At 41.0% G+C, this 15,060-nt stretch overlaps 2 protein-coding genes across 10 annotated transcripts in view; one reads left to right on the forward strand and one right to left on the reverse strand.

Moving 5' to 3' along the window:
- The window catches only part of RBMS3 (RNA binding motif single stranded interacting protein 3), an 814,140-nt gene that overhangs the window by 222,283 nt on the left and 576,797 nt on the right, over positions 1-15,060 (forward strand). The window lies entirely within an intron of this gene.
- LOC129635492 (N-acetyllactosaminide beta-1,3-N-acetylglucosaminyltransferase 2-like) lies at positions 5,381-6,004 on the reverse strand. The gene has a single exon (XM_055558570.1). The coding sequence runs from the start codon at positions 6,002-6,004 to the stop codon at positions 5,381-5,383; it is 624 nt and encodes a 207-aa protein (XP_055414545.1).

Here is a 15,060-nt window from a genome sequence, read left to right on the forward strand (position 1 = left end):
CAAAGAAAATGTGGGGAGAAATTAGAAGCAAAGTGACCTATGTTAGGATTGGGCAGTAATACCTTATTAGTTGGATTTCCCTGGTGGCTCAGATGGCAAAGAATCTGCCTGCAGTGTGGGACACCTGGGTTTGATCCCTGGGCTGAGAAGATCCCCTGGAAGACAGCATGGCAACCCACTGCAGTATTCTTACCTGGAATCCATGGACAGAGGAGCCTGGCGAGCTGGAGTCCTTGGGGTCTCAAAGGATCACAACGACTGAGCGACTAAGCATGCACACACTTTATTAGTCACAAATCATTTCTGAGAACCTGATTAGGTGGCTGTGGTACTGAGAGTTACAGTGGAAACCAAATGTGTACTCTGCTGCTGCTGCTGCTAAGTCGCTTCAGTCGTGTCCGACTCTGTGCGACCCCAGAGACAGCAGCCCACCAGGCTCCCCCGTCCCTGGGATTCTCCAGGCAAGAACACTGGAGTGGGTTGCCATTTCCATCTCCAATGCATGAAAGTGAAGTCACTCAGCCGTGTCCGACTCTTAGTGACCCCATGGACTGCAGCCCACCAGGCTCCTCTGTCCATGGGATTTTCCAGGCAAGAGTACTGGAGTGGGGTGCCATTGCCTTCTCCGAATGTGTGCTCTAAACAGCTTAATTCCATGGATACTAGAACACGGCTCTCAAAATAGTCACATATGTTGCATGTTTGATGCAGTTTTTTTTTTTATAGTGTTAAATCAATAGATGATGTCAAGATTTACAGAATCTGAGGTTTGATGTCTTTTCCAAATACAAGTGTAAATTCTTTTATTTTTGTGGAGGGGTAGAATTCCTCTATTTTTATAGTATAATTTGAAACAATAGTTTTAGTGTCTGACAACACATCATTCAATATGCTGCTGCTGCTGCTAAGTCGCATCAGTCGTGTCCGACTCTGTGCGACCCCATAGCAGGCAGCCCAACAGGCTCCTCTGTCCCTGGGATTCTCCAGGCAAGAGCACTGGAGTGGGTTGCCATTTTCTTCTCCAATGCATGAAAGTGAAAAGTAAAAGTGAAGTCGCTCAGTCATGTCAGACTCTTAGCGACCCCGTGGACTGCAGCCTACCAGGCTCCTCCATCCAAGGGATTTTCCAGGCAAGAGTACTCGAGTGGGTTGCCATTGCCTTCTCTGATCATTCAATATAAACCTATGTATTTTTCTTTTCTTTTTTTAAAATTAATTTTTATTATAGTATAATAGCTTTACAATGTTGTTTTAGTTTCTACTGTACAGCAAAGTGAATCTGCTATACGTGTATATAACTCTCTCTTTTTTGGATTTGCTTCCCATTCAGCTCACCATGGAGCATTGAATACAGTTCCCTGTGCTATACAGTAGATTCTCATTATTTATCTATTTTATACATAGTATCAATAGTGTGGGTTTCCCAGGTAGCACTAATAGTAAAGAACTTTACTGTCAGTTCAGGAGAGAGGAGATGTGGGTTTGATCCCTGGGTTGGGAAGATGCCCTGGAGGAGGGCATGGCAGCCCACTCCAGTATTCTTGCTTGGAGAATCCCATGGACAGAGGAGCCTGGTGGGCTACAGTCCATAGGGTCGCACAGAGTTGGACATGACTGAAGTGACTTCGCAAACACACACACATCAATAGTGTATATATGTCAGTTCCAGTCTTCCAATTCATCCCACCACTCTCAAGTATAAATTCTGCTGCGAAGCTATGTCTTCCATTTTGCATTCAGTTTGCTGTGGAGTCACACTTGTACTAGAATGGGCCACATGTTGTAAAATCAGAAGCTTCTTTAAGAAATGAGGTGCTCTAGAAGTGATTTCTAAAAATCCATGATGAATGTACTGCTGCTGCTGCCAAGTCGCTTCAGTCGTGTCCGACTCTGTGCGACCCCATGGACTGCAGCCTACCAGGCTTCTCTGTCCATGGGATTCTCCAGGCAAGAACACTGGAGTGGGTTGCCATTTCCTTCTCCAAGATGAATGTATAGCTATACTATTTCCAAAGACTTTTGGTCATTTCTCTGCCTTTTGTGGTGGAAGTCATGTCCAACATGTACAAAAGACTTACAAATGCTTTTGTGGCCCCAGGACTGATCAAGGGACTGACTTATGCAAGCTTTTTCTCTAAGTATTGAGAATGGTATAATATCAAGGAAAGAAGAGGGATTTTATAGCCAAATGCCCCCGAGTTCCAATGCAAGCACGTTAACGCAATAGCTGTGTCACGTTGGGTAAGGTCACCTACTGTATCTAAGTTTAATTTTTCATCCTTAAAAAAAAATTAGAATAGTAATATCAGTTTATTTGGCGGTTGTGAGAATTTGAAATACAGTGCCTAGTGCAGTCTGGGCAGTGACTGGCATATAGCAGGCGCTCCATTAATGGTATGTGTATATTTGTGTAGAAATGTAGTCTACTACCCATCTAGCCTCTGCCACAGAGGTGTTTTCAGAGAGAGAGAAATATGGTGAGTTCAACATTGTTGTGCTTTTGAGGTGACCATTCAACATCCAAAGGGAAATAACCAATATCTCTAATTTTCCAATTAGAGACTCTAATTGTAGACTCCAGACTGAGGTATGATGGTGAAGACAGATCCAGAGAAAGAAATATGATAGGGAAACAAAAAGAAATGGAAATTCAAAGTGTGGTAAAGAAGGAGATTTCCAGTTAATGGTTCTCACAATATGTTCTTGCTTCTTACCTGTGAGTTTGGTAGACATTCAAATTCTTGTGTCTCCTTCCAGTCAAACACTCAAAACTGATGTGGGTCCACAGAGTTGTAAGAAGCCACCCAGAGGATTCTGATGCATGCTCTTTTAGAGTTATGAGACTCATGGATATTGTAGCTCCAAAACAGAAGTGGGCTAAGAATTATGTTTGAGGTACACCCACTTTCAGAAATCTAGAAGAAGAAAAAGGGCAAGTCAAGGAGATAAAGAGTAATAATCTGCAAGGAAGGAAGATAACAACTGGGTTAATGTGCTTCATGGGACACAAAGGAGGATGTTTCCAGAGAAAGATTTTCAAGACACTTGAGTGGTAGTGAGAACTCAAGGATGAATATAACTGATATCTTTTTACTTATTAAGAATGGAATATTACTTAGCCATTAAAAATAATGAACTTGAATCATTTGTAGAGATGCAGATGGACCTAGAGTCTGTCATACAAAGTAAGGAAGAGAAAAACAAATATTGTGTATTAACATAAATATGTGAAATCTAGAAAAATGGTACAGATGAAACTTTTTGCAGGGCAGGATAGAGAGCAGATATAGAGAATGGACATATGGACACAGAGGAGGGGGAAGGGGTGAATGGAACCAATTGGGAGAGTAGCATTGACATATATTCACTACTATGTATAAAGCAGAAAGCTAGCGGGAAGCTCCTGTGCAGCACAGGGAGCTCAGCTCTGGGCTCTGTGATGACCTAGAGCGGTGGGGTGGTGCTGGGTGGGAGGGAGGCTCAAGAAGGAGGAGATATACGTATACATATACTTGATTCATCTTGCTGTACAGCAGAAACTAACATAACATTGTAAGTAATTAATTCCATTAAAAAAAAAAAGAAGTTACATAATTTTCAGCTATGTTCCAATAATGAAGGTCAGTATTTAGGAAGTAATTAGAAATTAGACAATGAGAAGAAAGAAATCATGAGCAGAGCAAGCATTCAAGAACATTCTCTCGAGGAACAGAAAGAGAGAAACATGATGCTCGCTGGTGTACTGGGGGTGGGGGGCAATGTATGGCAAAAAACCCACCACGATATTGTAAAGTAATTAGCCTCTAATTAAAATAAATAAATTATTTTTTTAAAAAAAGGATCTGCACATATTTAAGGAAAGTCAGAGGGGGAAATGCCCTTGTGTTGGGGAAGAACATTGTTTCAGAATACTTAGATGGTATACAGTAAGTTCCTACATATGAACAAATTCCCTCTCAAGAGCATATTCGTAAATCCAATTTGTTCATAAGTCCAACAAAGTTAGCCTAGGTACTCAGCTAACACAATCAGCTATACTTTTCATTCAAATAATACATAAAAAACAAACACAAAAATAAACAAAACGTGCTTAACCTTACAGTACAGCATCTTGAGAATCACAATAGTACAGTAGAGCAACCGGCATACCAGGTCTGGCATCGAGTGAACAGACAAGAAGAGTTGCTGACTGGAGGGAGGAGAGGAGATGGGAGAAGGGAGGGCTGAAGGCTTGTCAGCAGCAGCAGACGGAGGGCAGGCTGCAATTTCACTCACACCTGATGTTGGCAGCACGGGCTCTTACTCCTTGCTGGTTTCAGTTCTATCTACCGTCCTGGAAAACGATCCAGTGGTGTCTGAATCCAGTGATGTCTCTTTTCTCTCATCATAGATGGCGTGGCAGCACTGGATTATGTTCTGAACAGCTTCTGCAGCCCTCATGTACCATTCTGCGTTCAGGTCCTGTGCCTCGACAAGTAACCCTGCCTGCTTAAATAAACAAAGGGCGTCTGCTTCCCCTGCATGACGCATCTCTTCAGTTCTTCAGTTACTTCTTCTTGTTTCTCTTCATCCTTTCTGCGGGCACGTTGGCATCTTTGAAAACTCTCTTATGTTGGAGACTGTATGGGAAACAAGGGCACAGATGTGGCAGGGATGAATAGGAGTCGGGAGAGAAAAAAGGAGGAGCCGTGGCTTCTGTTTTCAGACAAGAGGGTGGCAAGAGGCACTCGAGCTGAAAGGCAGACTCTGTGCTCTGGAGCCAGATAGTCTGGGGTTCTACTTCTGCTACTTCCTGGTCACATGACCTAGAGAAAGTAACTTCAGGTGTCCCTGTCTCAGGGTCCTCATCTATAACAGTTAGTGGCAGTGCCTGCCTCCCTGGGGTTGTGATGACTAACAAAAACAGGTCTACATAGAGAGCTCATAGAAAGGGTCATAAAAGTGTCAACTAAATAAAATAAATAGAGATGGACATTAAAGAGGTTTTGAAGGGGAGACCCATGAATTCTTGACACAGTGACTTTGTTTCTGGTGAGTGAGTGAGTGAGTGAAGTTGCTCAGTCGTGTCCGACTCTTTGTGACCCTGTGGACTGTAGCCCCCTAGGCTCCTCTGTCCATGGGATTCTCCAGGCAAGAATACTGGAGTGGATTGCCATTTCCTTCTCCAGGGGATCTTCCCGACCCAGGGATCGAACCCAGGTCTCCCGCCTTGCAGGCAGACACTTTACCGTCTGAACTGAAGGGTTTAGAGGCCGTCAAATGGACATGACCTATAAAGGTAATTTTGATGGTTTTACATAGAAATGACCTCTAATGGAGGAGAACACAAATGGGAACTATTTGAGATACATTTCTATGTAAAATGTAGTTTGCACATAATTCAGCATTTTAAATGAGCACTCTGCAACCGAGACCAAATATCAATCATCTCTTGAGGTTTTCTACTATGTACCAACATCACATCTACATAGGAACAAATGTTACTCCTACTTTTCTCTTCTATATCAAATGTCCTGAAGCCTTTGTGTCTCTCTGGAGCAAGGCTGAGTTTCTGAAGGCACATTCCAGTATAAACATCATCGATGGAGTAGAGAAGGACCCGATCAGTCACATTGTACAGTCTCAGGGCCAGGTGGCCGGAGTAGAGGAATCCGCCTCCTCCTGCATAAGGCGGGTAGACGCCAGTGTAAACAACTTCTGGGATGTAGTACTTGAGTTTCTTATCCTGATGAGTTCCAGCATTATGAATCACGTCACCAATAAACAAATCTTTGGCTTTGTTCCCAGATAAGCTATTCAAGTAATTCAGGTGATGATGGGTGTTCACAAAAACATCATCATCGCCCTTGAACACGAACTCGGCATTTGGACAGGAAGTGCTCACCCACCTGAGAAAGAGTACTTCTTTCAGAGACAAGTTGAAGAATGTATCTCTGTAGTTCCACAAAAGAATGTCTTGGTGCTTCTCACTCTCAAATTTCAGCGTATCTGAAAGGTCAGACATATTTAAAATCTCTGAAACCTAAAATCCACTTACAGAAGACTAGGGTCGGGCCCGTGAAGACCAAATGGTCCCAACGTGGGATGCTGCTGACAGCTGACTGTGCATGGATGAGCTAGCAGTGGGCAGCGGTGAGAACCCAGGAAGGCCAGGGTCAAGATATGGTACCCCAAGTGCTGTGCCTCATTGGCTGCTTGCCAGGAAAGGGGGAACTTGGGAATGAGTGGGCCTGGGGTAGTCAATGGAGCAGTGGGTCTTGGTGGGAGGTTAGAGGCAGAAGCATTTGGGGAGGTAATGGGGGAGATGTGGAAGGGGCTGAACTTAGAGAACAGACTGAGCGAGGAGTTAGGTGTTGCCAGGAGAAGATGGGATGAGTGGAGGAGAAACTCTGGATTGCCTTGGAGTATAAATAAGAGGTCATATGTGCATTAAAGTGTGTGCTTCCTAAGGGGTCTCTGCAAGCATGGGACTGGGACATGCAGGCTTTATCACATAAGCAAGAGATGTTGTTATCCAAGATATCATTAGTATGCTAGATAGTAGGTAATAGAGTGTAAGGCAGGCTTTAGTAAGATAATGAAAGAAATTTCAACATGTCACCCAGTGTACTAGGAATGCCAGCACACACTCTTATTTCATCTTTATACCCTCTATAAACAAGAAGCAGGTCTAGTGTTTATACTCTACAGATCAGGAAACTGAGATGCCAAGGTGCTGAGTAGTTGTTTTATATCCTATGGGTGGTACAGGTCAGATTCAAGTCCATATCTTTTTTTTTTCTTTTTATTGTATGTTGGAGTATAGTTGATTAGCAATGTTGTGTTAGTTTCAGGTGTACAGCAAAGTGATTCAGTTATACTATACCTGTATCTATTCTTTTTCAAATTCTTGGGTCCGTATCAGTTGATTCCAAAGTCCATTCTGTTTTCACGTTATCAGAACAAATACTGCAGGATGTTAAGCATGCTAAAATGCCCTATGATCAGTTGTAGGAAGTACTCAAAAGAATGGGGTTGCCATCCCATTTTTTTTAACATGGAAATCCCTTTCTCTCTAGCTTTCTTTAAGGCGACAGGATACTCTAATTGGACAACACAAATATACAACTTAAAGTGTAACCCAAGACTTAACCACTAAGTGATTTTCGTTTTGTTTTGCTTTGCTTTATAATTTGGAAGCATTCATTTCTGGACTGGTATATCCATTCCAGATTTATATCCATGTCTAATTAAAGAACCAACAAAGACACCGATTAACGATCATGACTTGCCTGCCAGTTATCTTTGTTCATATTAGTACTCTAATTCAATCAAACTAGGAATTTGCAACTAGTTATATCAAGTAAAAGAAGAGAGTTACATAGACATTGTTTGTGTGTTTTCTTTGGACTTTTTCAAAAGTCCCTGACAAAAATTTCAAAGCCTCTGTCCTTGTGATGTAAAAGTTGTTCTTATATTGACTAGATGAAAAAACATTACTAAGCAAAACCTCTGAGGAGAATTTATAGTCAACCTTTTCCAACATAGATTATCATTTGAATGAAATCAAATGCTGTTTGCAGTTTTGAAAGTATTCAGTAGTTCTCCATGGCTTAGGAAAGTTCCCTAAGCCTGTGAGTTCTGCAGATGACAAAGTGCTTTGATGTTTGTATGTTATTCTCTTTCTTGAGGTGATGGTTCTCAGAACAGTCAGCAGCATCAGTATCACCCGGGACCTCATTAAAGATGCAAATCCTTCAGGCCCACCTCATACCTGCTGAGTCAGTATTTCTGGGAGTTGGGCCCAGCAATTTGTGTGTCAGTAAGTCCTCCAAGAGATTCTGGGGCACATCAAAGTCTGAGAATCATTGTCTTGAAGTTGGTCAGATTGTAAATGCAGCACAGCAGTCCTGGCATCCTGGTGAATCTGTAATTTACTAAATAGTAACTAATACATAGATCTACAAAAGAAACTTTTTTTGCAGTTGTTTTTCTTATCCCTAAGACATGTAAAAATCATCTCTGATTGCCAAAATATTGCTCCGTCTTCATTTCTTTTAAATGTGTATATTTTGGGCAATCCTGGGTCTTTGTTGCTGTGCGTGCTTTCTGTGATTGCAGCGAGCAGGGGCTACTCTTTAGTTGTGGTGAGTGGGCTTCCCATTGTGGGGGCTCCTTTTTCTACTGAGCACTGAGCTCTAGAACACTTGAGCATCGGTAGCTGCGGCTAGGGCTTAGTTGCCTCAAGGGATGAGGAATCTTCCTGGGACCAGAAGTTGAACCTGTGTCCCCTTCATTGACAGGTGGATTTTCCACCACTGGACCACCAGGAAGTCCAATTGCTCATTCTTTAAACACTTCTTCCTCCTGGATATTTTCCTCAATTCTCCCAGCTAGAAAATCTTATATCGTATTTTTTGTAAGTTTAAAAGGAAATTTTGCTTTGTGCAATACAATTGTGATATCTACTTGGTGTGGATTCAAGAGCTTAATTACCTCTGGAGGGATAAAACCGGATACCCAGATTACAAAGCCAAGAACAAGTTTCTAGAGTATCAGTTGTCTGTTCTGGGTGACCCGTGTTATCTCACACACAGGTCTTGGGTGACAGAGAGCTTGGAGGTGTTGTTTGACGGCTTGGCGGGACCCACTGCAGAATCATTGCACCAAGCATTCAAGGAAGAGTCTTGTCTGGATAGCCTCACCTTGGCTGCCTTTACCAAAGCTCAGTAGTCCTTGGATAAGAGGTGACTATGTTAGATTGCTAGGCTGCCATAGCTAAGTACCACTTAAGCAACAGAAATTTATTTTCTCATAATAAAATGATATGAGATGAAGGTGTCACAGGGGTGATTTATTCTAAGGTCTCTCTCCTCAGCTTGTAAATGACCATCTCTTCCCTCTGTGCCTTTGTCCTAATTTATGATGTTGGCTGGTTTAGGGCCCACCCATAGGACTTGGTTTTACCTTACCCTTTTAAAGGCTGTCTGTCCATATATTTACATTCTGAGGTGCAAGGTGTTAAGACTTCAACATATGAATTTTAAGGCAATATGGTTCTTCCCACAACAGTTATTTCTGGTTTTGACTGCTCGTTTTATATATATATATATATATATATATATATATATATATGTAGTCATGTTGGACTCTTGCAACTCTATGGACTGTAGCCTGCCAGGCTCCTCTGTCCATGGGATTCTCCAGGCAAGAATACTGGCTGGAGTGGGTTGCCATTTCCTTCTCGAGGGAATCTTCCCAACCCAGGAATTGAACCCAGGTCTCCTGCATTGCAGGCAGATTCTTTACCGACTGAGCTACAAGGGAAGCATATAATATATATATACATATGTATATATACACACACACACACGCATATATTGGCTGCACTGGGTCTTAGCTGTGGCATGTGGGATCTTTAGTTGTATATGGGATCTAGTTTTCCTGACTAGGGATCGAACCTAGGCCCCCTGGAGTGGGATCATGGAGTCTTAACCACTAGACCACCAGGGAAGTCCCCTGACCACTTGTTAGTAAAATGAACTTGTAAATGCCTCAGAACATAAATGGATTATGGACTTGTTCTCTTGTAGATGGAATCCAGTTGATGTGGTCCCTCAAAGGAATAGTCCCACCACATTCCTACTGGATCCCCAAAGCCATACATATACCCCATTAGCATCCCCAGGTGCCAAAGAATGAATGAGCCATATAGAAGTAGGCAAACAATCACATTGGCTGAAAGGATAATATTCCATCCCTTAAATAAATGTAGTACCTTTGTTTTTGTCTTGGAATCAGTATGGAAGGCATGTGAAAAATGAGTTAGCTGGGAGTTAATTGACTGCGGAACCTATTTTCAGTCTCTGCTTGTATTTTTTGAATCATAATACACAGTGGGTGATTCAGCAAAAGGCTTCAAGAAGAAATTCTTTAAAGAAAGATCTTACTGAATTGATGTCTTCATAATTCATGGAGAGTAGATCCATAATAGCCCTATTTTCTCTTCAATTTTGAAAAATAAAAGATGCCATTAGTTTAAATTAGGCTCATATGTGGAATAATCAAGGGTATCAACAAATCACTCCCATGCTATTCAGGAATGGGAGTAAATGACAAAAAGAACAGACTATTTCTTTAAAAAATTAAATGTAAAATCTGTATTGATGGGTTTGGGTAAACTTATTTTGAAGAGTTGATAGACAGCATTTGACTTTATAAAACTCGGTTGTGGAAACTCAAAATATAGTAAGTGGGTAGTTGTTGCACATTGGCTTCTGTTTGTGATTGCAGAGTCCTCTCAGCTATAAACATGATCTTTTGGGATTGAGCTGTGTTTGGAGAATGTACTCAGGACATTTGGTGACTTTATAGATATGAGCGGAGTTTAATTTTTATATTAAAAGATGTCCTGGCAATGCTGTATGAGCTGCTTCTCATACTGGCTGGAGAAGGCAGTGAGCCCAGATGGAAAGAATTAGGGTAAAAAAGCGTGTTCATTTATTTGTTTCCCCCAAGAAGCTGAAACTCCAGGAAGTTGACTGTGGGTAGTATTTTATCTCTTCTAGCTACAGGAAATGAAAATATAGAAAGGAGAATTGGGGACCCTGCTGAGATGTCTATTTCCAGGCATTGTTCAGTAACTTGGTCACATTTTTTCCTCTAATATCAGATTTTGCTTTCCACTTGTGGGTGGCAGTGGAAAAAAAAAGAAAAAAAATTTTCTGAACATAAATAAGTAACAGAAAGTAAGTTTAAGAGTAATTTTATCTGAGAAATAATTTTTTTCAGGGTGTATAAAGATGTATTATAGGCAGTAGTTTTTACATTACTTTGATAAGACATCAGTAAGAGTAATTTAATATAATTCTTCACAAGCATATTACATGGATGACTTTTGTCTTTATGGTGGTTTTAAGTCTCTTCCCCCAAATAGTCTAAACTTGATTTACCTACATCAGGAGTTGACTTTGCAGGGCACAGAGGGTACCAGACCAGTCATGCAGAAAGTACCTGTTTGTCACTGTGAGAGTTCAGACATGAACTAGAACCAATGGCCCATTAAATACCCACTCTAGTTGTTTAAAGCATATTCTAGCTTTGAGAAATAATTGTTGATACAGAATCTTGTAGCTGAGCCAAGGACTGGAATTCCTGTAATTCTAGTCAGAGTAGAAGCTAAATTAAGCAGTTGTGTTCAAGGATTTTGTGATTCTGCTCCACTGGAAGTCTCATCTAGAGAGTAATTAGGAACAGGGGAAGCCAAGACATAGCATACTTTGCTTTTTGGTGTGTGTGTGTGTGTGATATTATATTTTCCATGTATGGTAGTATTGTAATACTTTCTGAATTATAAATTATATTTTTAAGAAACCTAGAGGGGTGGGAGGGGTGAGAGGAAGGAGGTGCTATATGTATAATTATGGCTGATTTGTGTTGTTGTATGGCAGAAACCATTATAACATTGTAAAGAAACTTTCCTTCAAATAAAAAATAAATTAAAAAAAATGTTGCTTGATAAAAGAGTCACAAATGTTTTCTATGAGAAAGCATTTTGTATTGGGGCTGTAAAAAACTGGAAGTGATTCTTCCCATATACTGTTGATACATTTAATAAAAGAGAAGTCTTCTGTGTAAAAGTGTTTTAGGTATATAATATAGGATGCAAGGTATATCGTAGGTTAAAAGTCTCATTGTCAGAGAGAATTCACTGAGATACAGTAACTTTTAATTTCCTCTTTAAAAGACAGAGCTAAGTTTTAATTTAGAGGGTACTTACATGAAAATTTCAGGAGTAGTTTAGAAACCAATTAAGAAGGATTTTTGTCTTAAGGGTTTGTGTGCCTGATGTGAGATGGTTATAAATGCTCTAAATTCTTTTTCTTCCTCTGGATTTTGCTTCTCTTATATTGTATTCATGGGTGCTTTGTATGGGGGGAGATTTCTGCAGATGTTCCCTTTCTTCTCCGTTTTTGTTTTCTTCTCTAAGATACGTACAGTTTTGCAAATGTTCACTTGCCTGAAGAGTCAAAATCTAGCAAACCTCGCTGTAGTTAATGTGTTTGGGGATAGGTACTTTTAACTATTGTCTACTGAACACACTGTTCAAAGATTATATTATTGTCCTGGCTATTTTCCTAAAGGAAAAAATCTTGGGGTGAAATAAAGCTGTTAAGCTAGGTTGTGTTTGTGTGCTCCAAGGTTGGGGAAGGTGGAAGGATTAAGAATTTGGGGGGGGAGGGGGGCTGTATACATACCAGGTTTTAAAGCCACTTCACAGAGCATTTGAAAACCTAAATATCAATAGGTATTTTGTAAAGGAATATTGGGCTTCCCTGGTGGCTCAGATGGTAAAGAATCTGTCTGCAATGCAGGACCCGCAATCGATCCCTGGGTAGGGAAGATCCCTTGGAGGAGGGCATGGCAACCCACTCCAGTATTCTTGCCTGGAGAATCCAATGGACAGAGGAGCCTGGGGGGCTACAGTCCACAGGGCCACAAAGAGTCAGACACAACTGAGCAACTAACACTTTCACTTTCTTTCAAAGGAACATTGGCATAAGAATATTGGTTGATGTACAGGAAAATTTGGCCTTAGAACAGAATGTAGCAGGGCAAAGGCTAATAGAGTTTTACCAAGAGAACACACTGGTCATAGCGAACACCCTCTCCCAACAACAAAAGAGAAGACTCTACACATGGACATCACCAGATGGTCAACACCAAAATCAGACTGATTATATTTTTTGCAACTAAAGATGGAGAAGCTCTATACAGTCAGCAAAAACAAGACTGGGAGCTGACTGTGGCTCAGATCATGAATTCCTTATTGCCAAATTCAGCCTTGAATTTAACAAAGCAGGGAAAACCACTAGACCATTCAGGTATGACCTAAATCAAATCCCGTATAATTATACACTGGAAGTGAGGGACTAGATCTGATAGACAGACTGCCTGATGAACTATGGATGGAGGTTCATGACATTGTACAGGAGACAGGAATTAAGATCATCCCCAAGAAAAAGAAAGGCAAAAAGGCTGTCTGAGGAGGCCTTATAAATAGCTGTGAAAAGAAGAGAAGCGAAAAACAAGGAGAAAAGGAAAGATATAACCATTTGAATGCAGAGTTCCAAAAAAATAGCAAGGAGAGATAAATAAGCCTTCCTCAGCAATCAATGCAAAGAAATAGAGGAAAACTGTAGAATGGGAAAAACTAGAGATCTCTTCAAGAAAATTAGAGATACGAAGGGAACATTTCATGCAATGATGGGCTCAATAAAGGACAGAAATGGTATGGACCTAACAGAAGCAGAAGAGATTAAGAAGAGGTGGCAAGAATACACAGAAGAACTGAACAAAAAAGACCTTCACGACCCAGGTAATCATGATAGTGTGTTCATTCACCTAGAGCCAGACATCATGGAATGTGAAGTCAAGTGGGCCTTGACTTGTTCACTACGAACAAAGCTAGTGGAGCTGATGGAATTCCAGTTGAGCTCTTTCAAATCCTAAAAGAGGATACTGTGAAAGTGCTGTACTCAATATGCCAGCAAATTTGGAAAACTCAGCAGTGGCCATAGGACTGGAAAAAGTCAGTTTTCATTCCAATCCCAAAGAAAAGCAATGCCAAAAATGTTCAAACTACTGCATACTTGCACTCATCTCACACTCTAGTAAAGTAATGCTCAAAATTCTCCAAGCCGGGCTTCAGCATTAGGTGAACCATGAACTTCCAGATGTTCAAGCTGGTTTTAGAAAAAGCAGAGGAACCAGAGATCAAATTGCCAACGTCCACTGGATCATTGAAAAAGCAAGAGAGTTCCAGGAAAACATCTATTTCTGTTTTATTGACTATGCCAAAGCCTTTCACTGTGTGGATCACAATAAACTGTGGAAAATTCTGAAAGAGATGGGAATACCAGACCACCTGACCTGCCTCTTGAGAAACCTATATGCAGGTCAGGAAGCAACAATTAGAACTGGACATAGAACAACAGACTGGTCATTAGGAAAAGGAGTATGTCAAGGCTGTATATTGTCACCCTGCTTATTTAACTTATATGCAGAGTACATTATGAGAAATGCTGGACTGGAAGAAGCACAAGCTGAAATCAAGATTGCTGGGAGAAATATCAATAACCTCAGATATGCAGATGACACCACCCTTATGGCAGAAAGTGAAGAACTGAAGAGCCTTTTGATGAAAGTGAAAGAGGAGAGTGAAAAAGTTGGCTTAAAGCTCAACATTCAGAAAACTAAGATCATGGCATCCGGGCTCGTCACTCCATCGCAAATAGATGGGGAAACAGTGGCTGACTTTATTTTGGGGGGTTCCAAAATCACTGCAGATGGTGACTGCAGCCATGAAGTTAAAATATGCTTACTCCTTGGAAGAAAAGTTACGACTAACGTAGACAGCATATTAAAAAGCAGAGACATTACATTGTCAAAAATGTCTGTCTAGTCAAGGCTATGATTTTTCCAGTGGTCATGTATGGGTGTGAGAGTTGGATTCTAAAGAAAGCTGAGCACTGAAGAATTGATGCTTTTGAACTGTGGTGTTGGAGAAGACTCTTGAGAGTCCCTTGGACTGCAAGGAGATCCAATCAATCCATCCTAAAGGAGATCCATCCTGAGTGTTCATTGGATGGACTGATGTTGAAGCTGAAATTCCAATACTTTGGCCACCTGATGCAAAGAACTGACTCACTGGAAAAGACCCTGATGCTGGGAAAGAGTGAGGGCAGACGGAGAAGGGGGCAACAGAAGATGAGATGGTTGAATGGCATCACCAACTCAATGGAGATGAGTTTGAGTCAACTCTGGGAGTTGGTGATGGACAGTGAGGGCTGGCGTGCTGTGGTCCATGTGGTCGAAAAGAGTTGGACACAACTGAGCGACTGAACTAACTGAACTGAGTTGATGTTCAACAGGGCAATAAACTGTAACCTTAAGGTTATCTTCTCCACTGGACAGAATTTATTGACGTCCCTGCTCAATAAAAATCCAGAAGTTAAAAAAATGGGTAGTAGACATTCTGTAGTGATAAACAACAACAATAAATTGAACCTATGGGTAATT

This window comes from Bubalus kerabau, chromosome 20, assembly GCF_029407905.1.
Source record: "Bubalus kerabau isolate K-KA32 ecotype Philippines breed swamp buffalo chromosome 20, PCC_UOA_SB_1v2, whole genome shotgun sequence".
Taxonomy (NCBI): domain Eukaryota; kingdom Metazoa; phylum Chordata; class Mammalia; order Artiodactyla; family Bovidae; genus Bubalus; species Bubalus kerabau.

What these genes read in the sequence shown, in the direction of transcription:
- LOC129635492 (XM_055558570.1), bottom strand. Translation starts at nt 6,004, where the DNA reads ATGTCTGACCTTTCAGATACGCTGAAATTTGAGAGTGAGAAGCACCAA.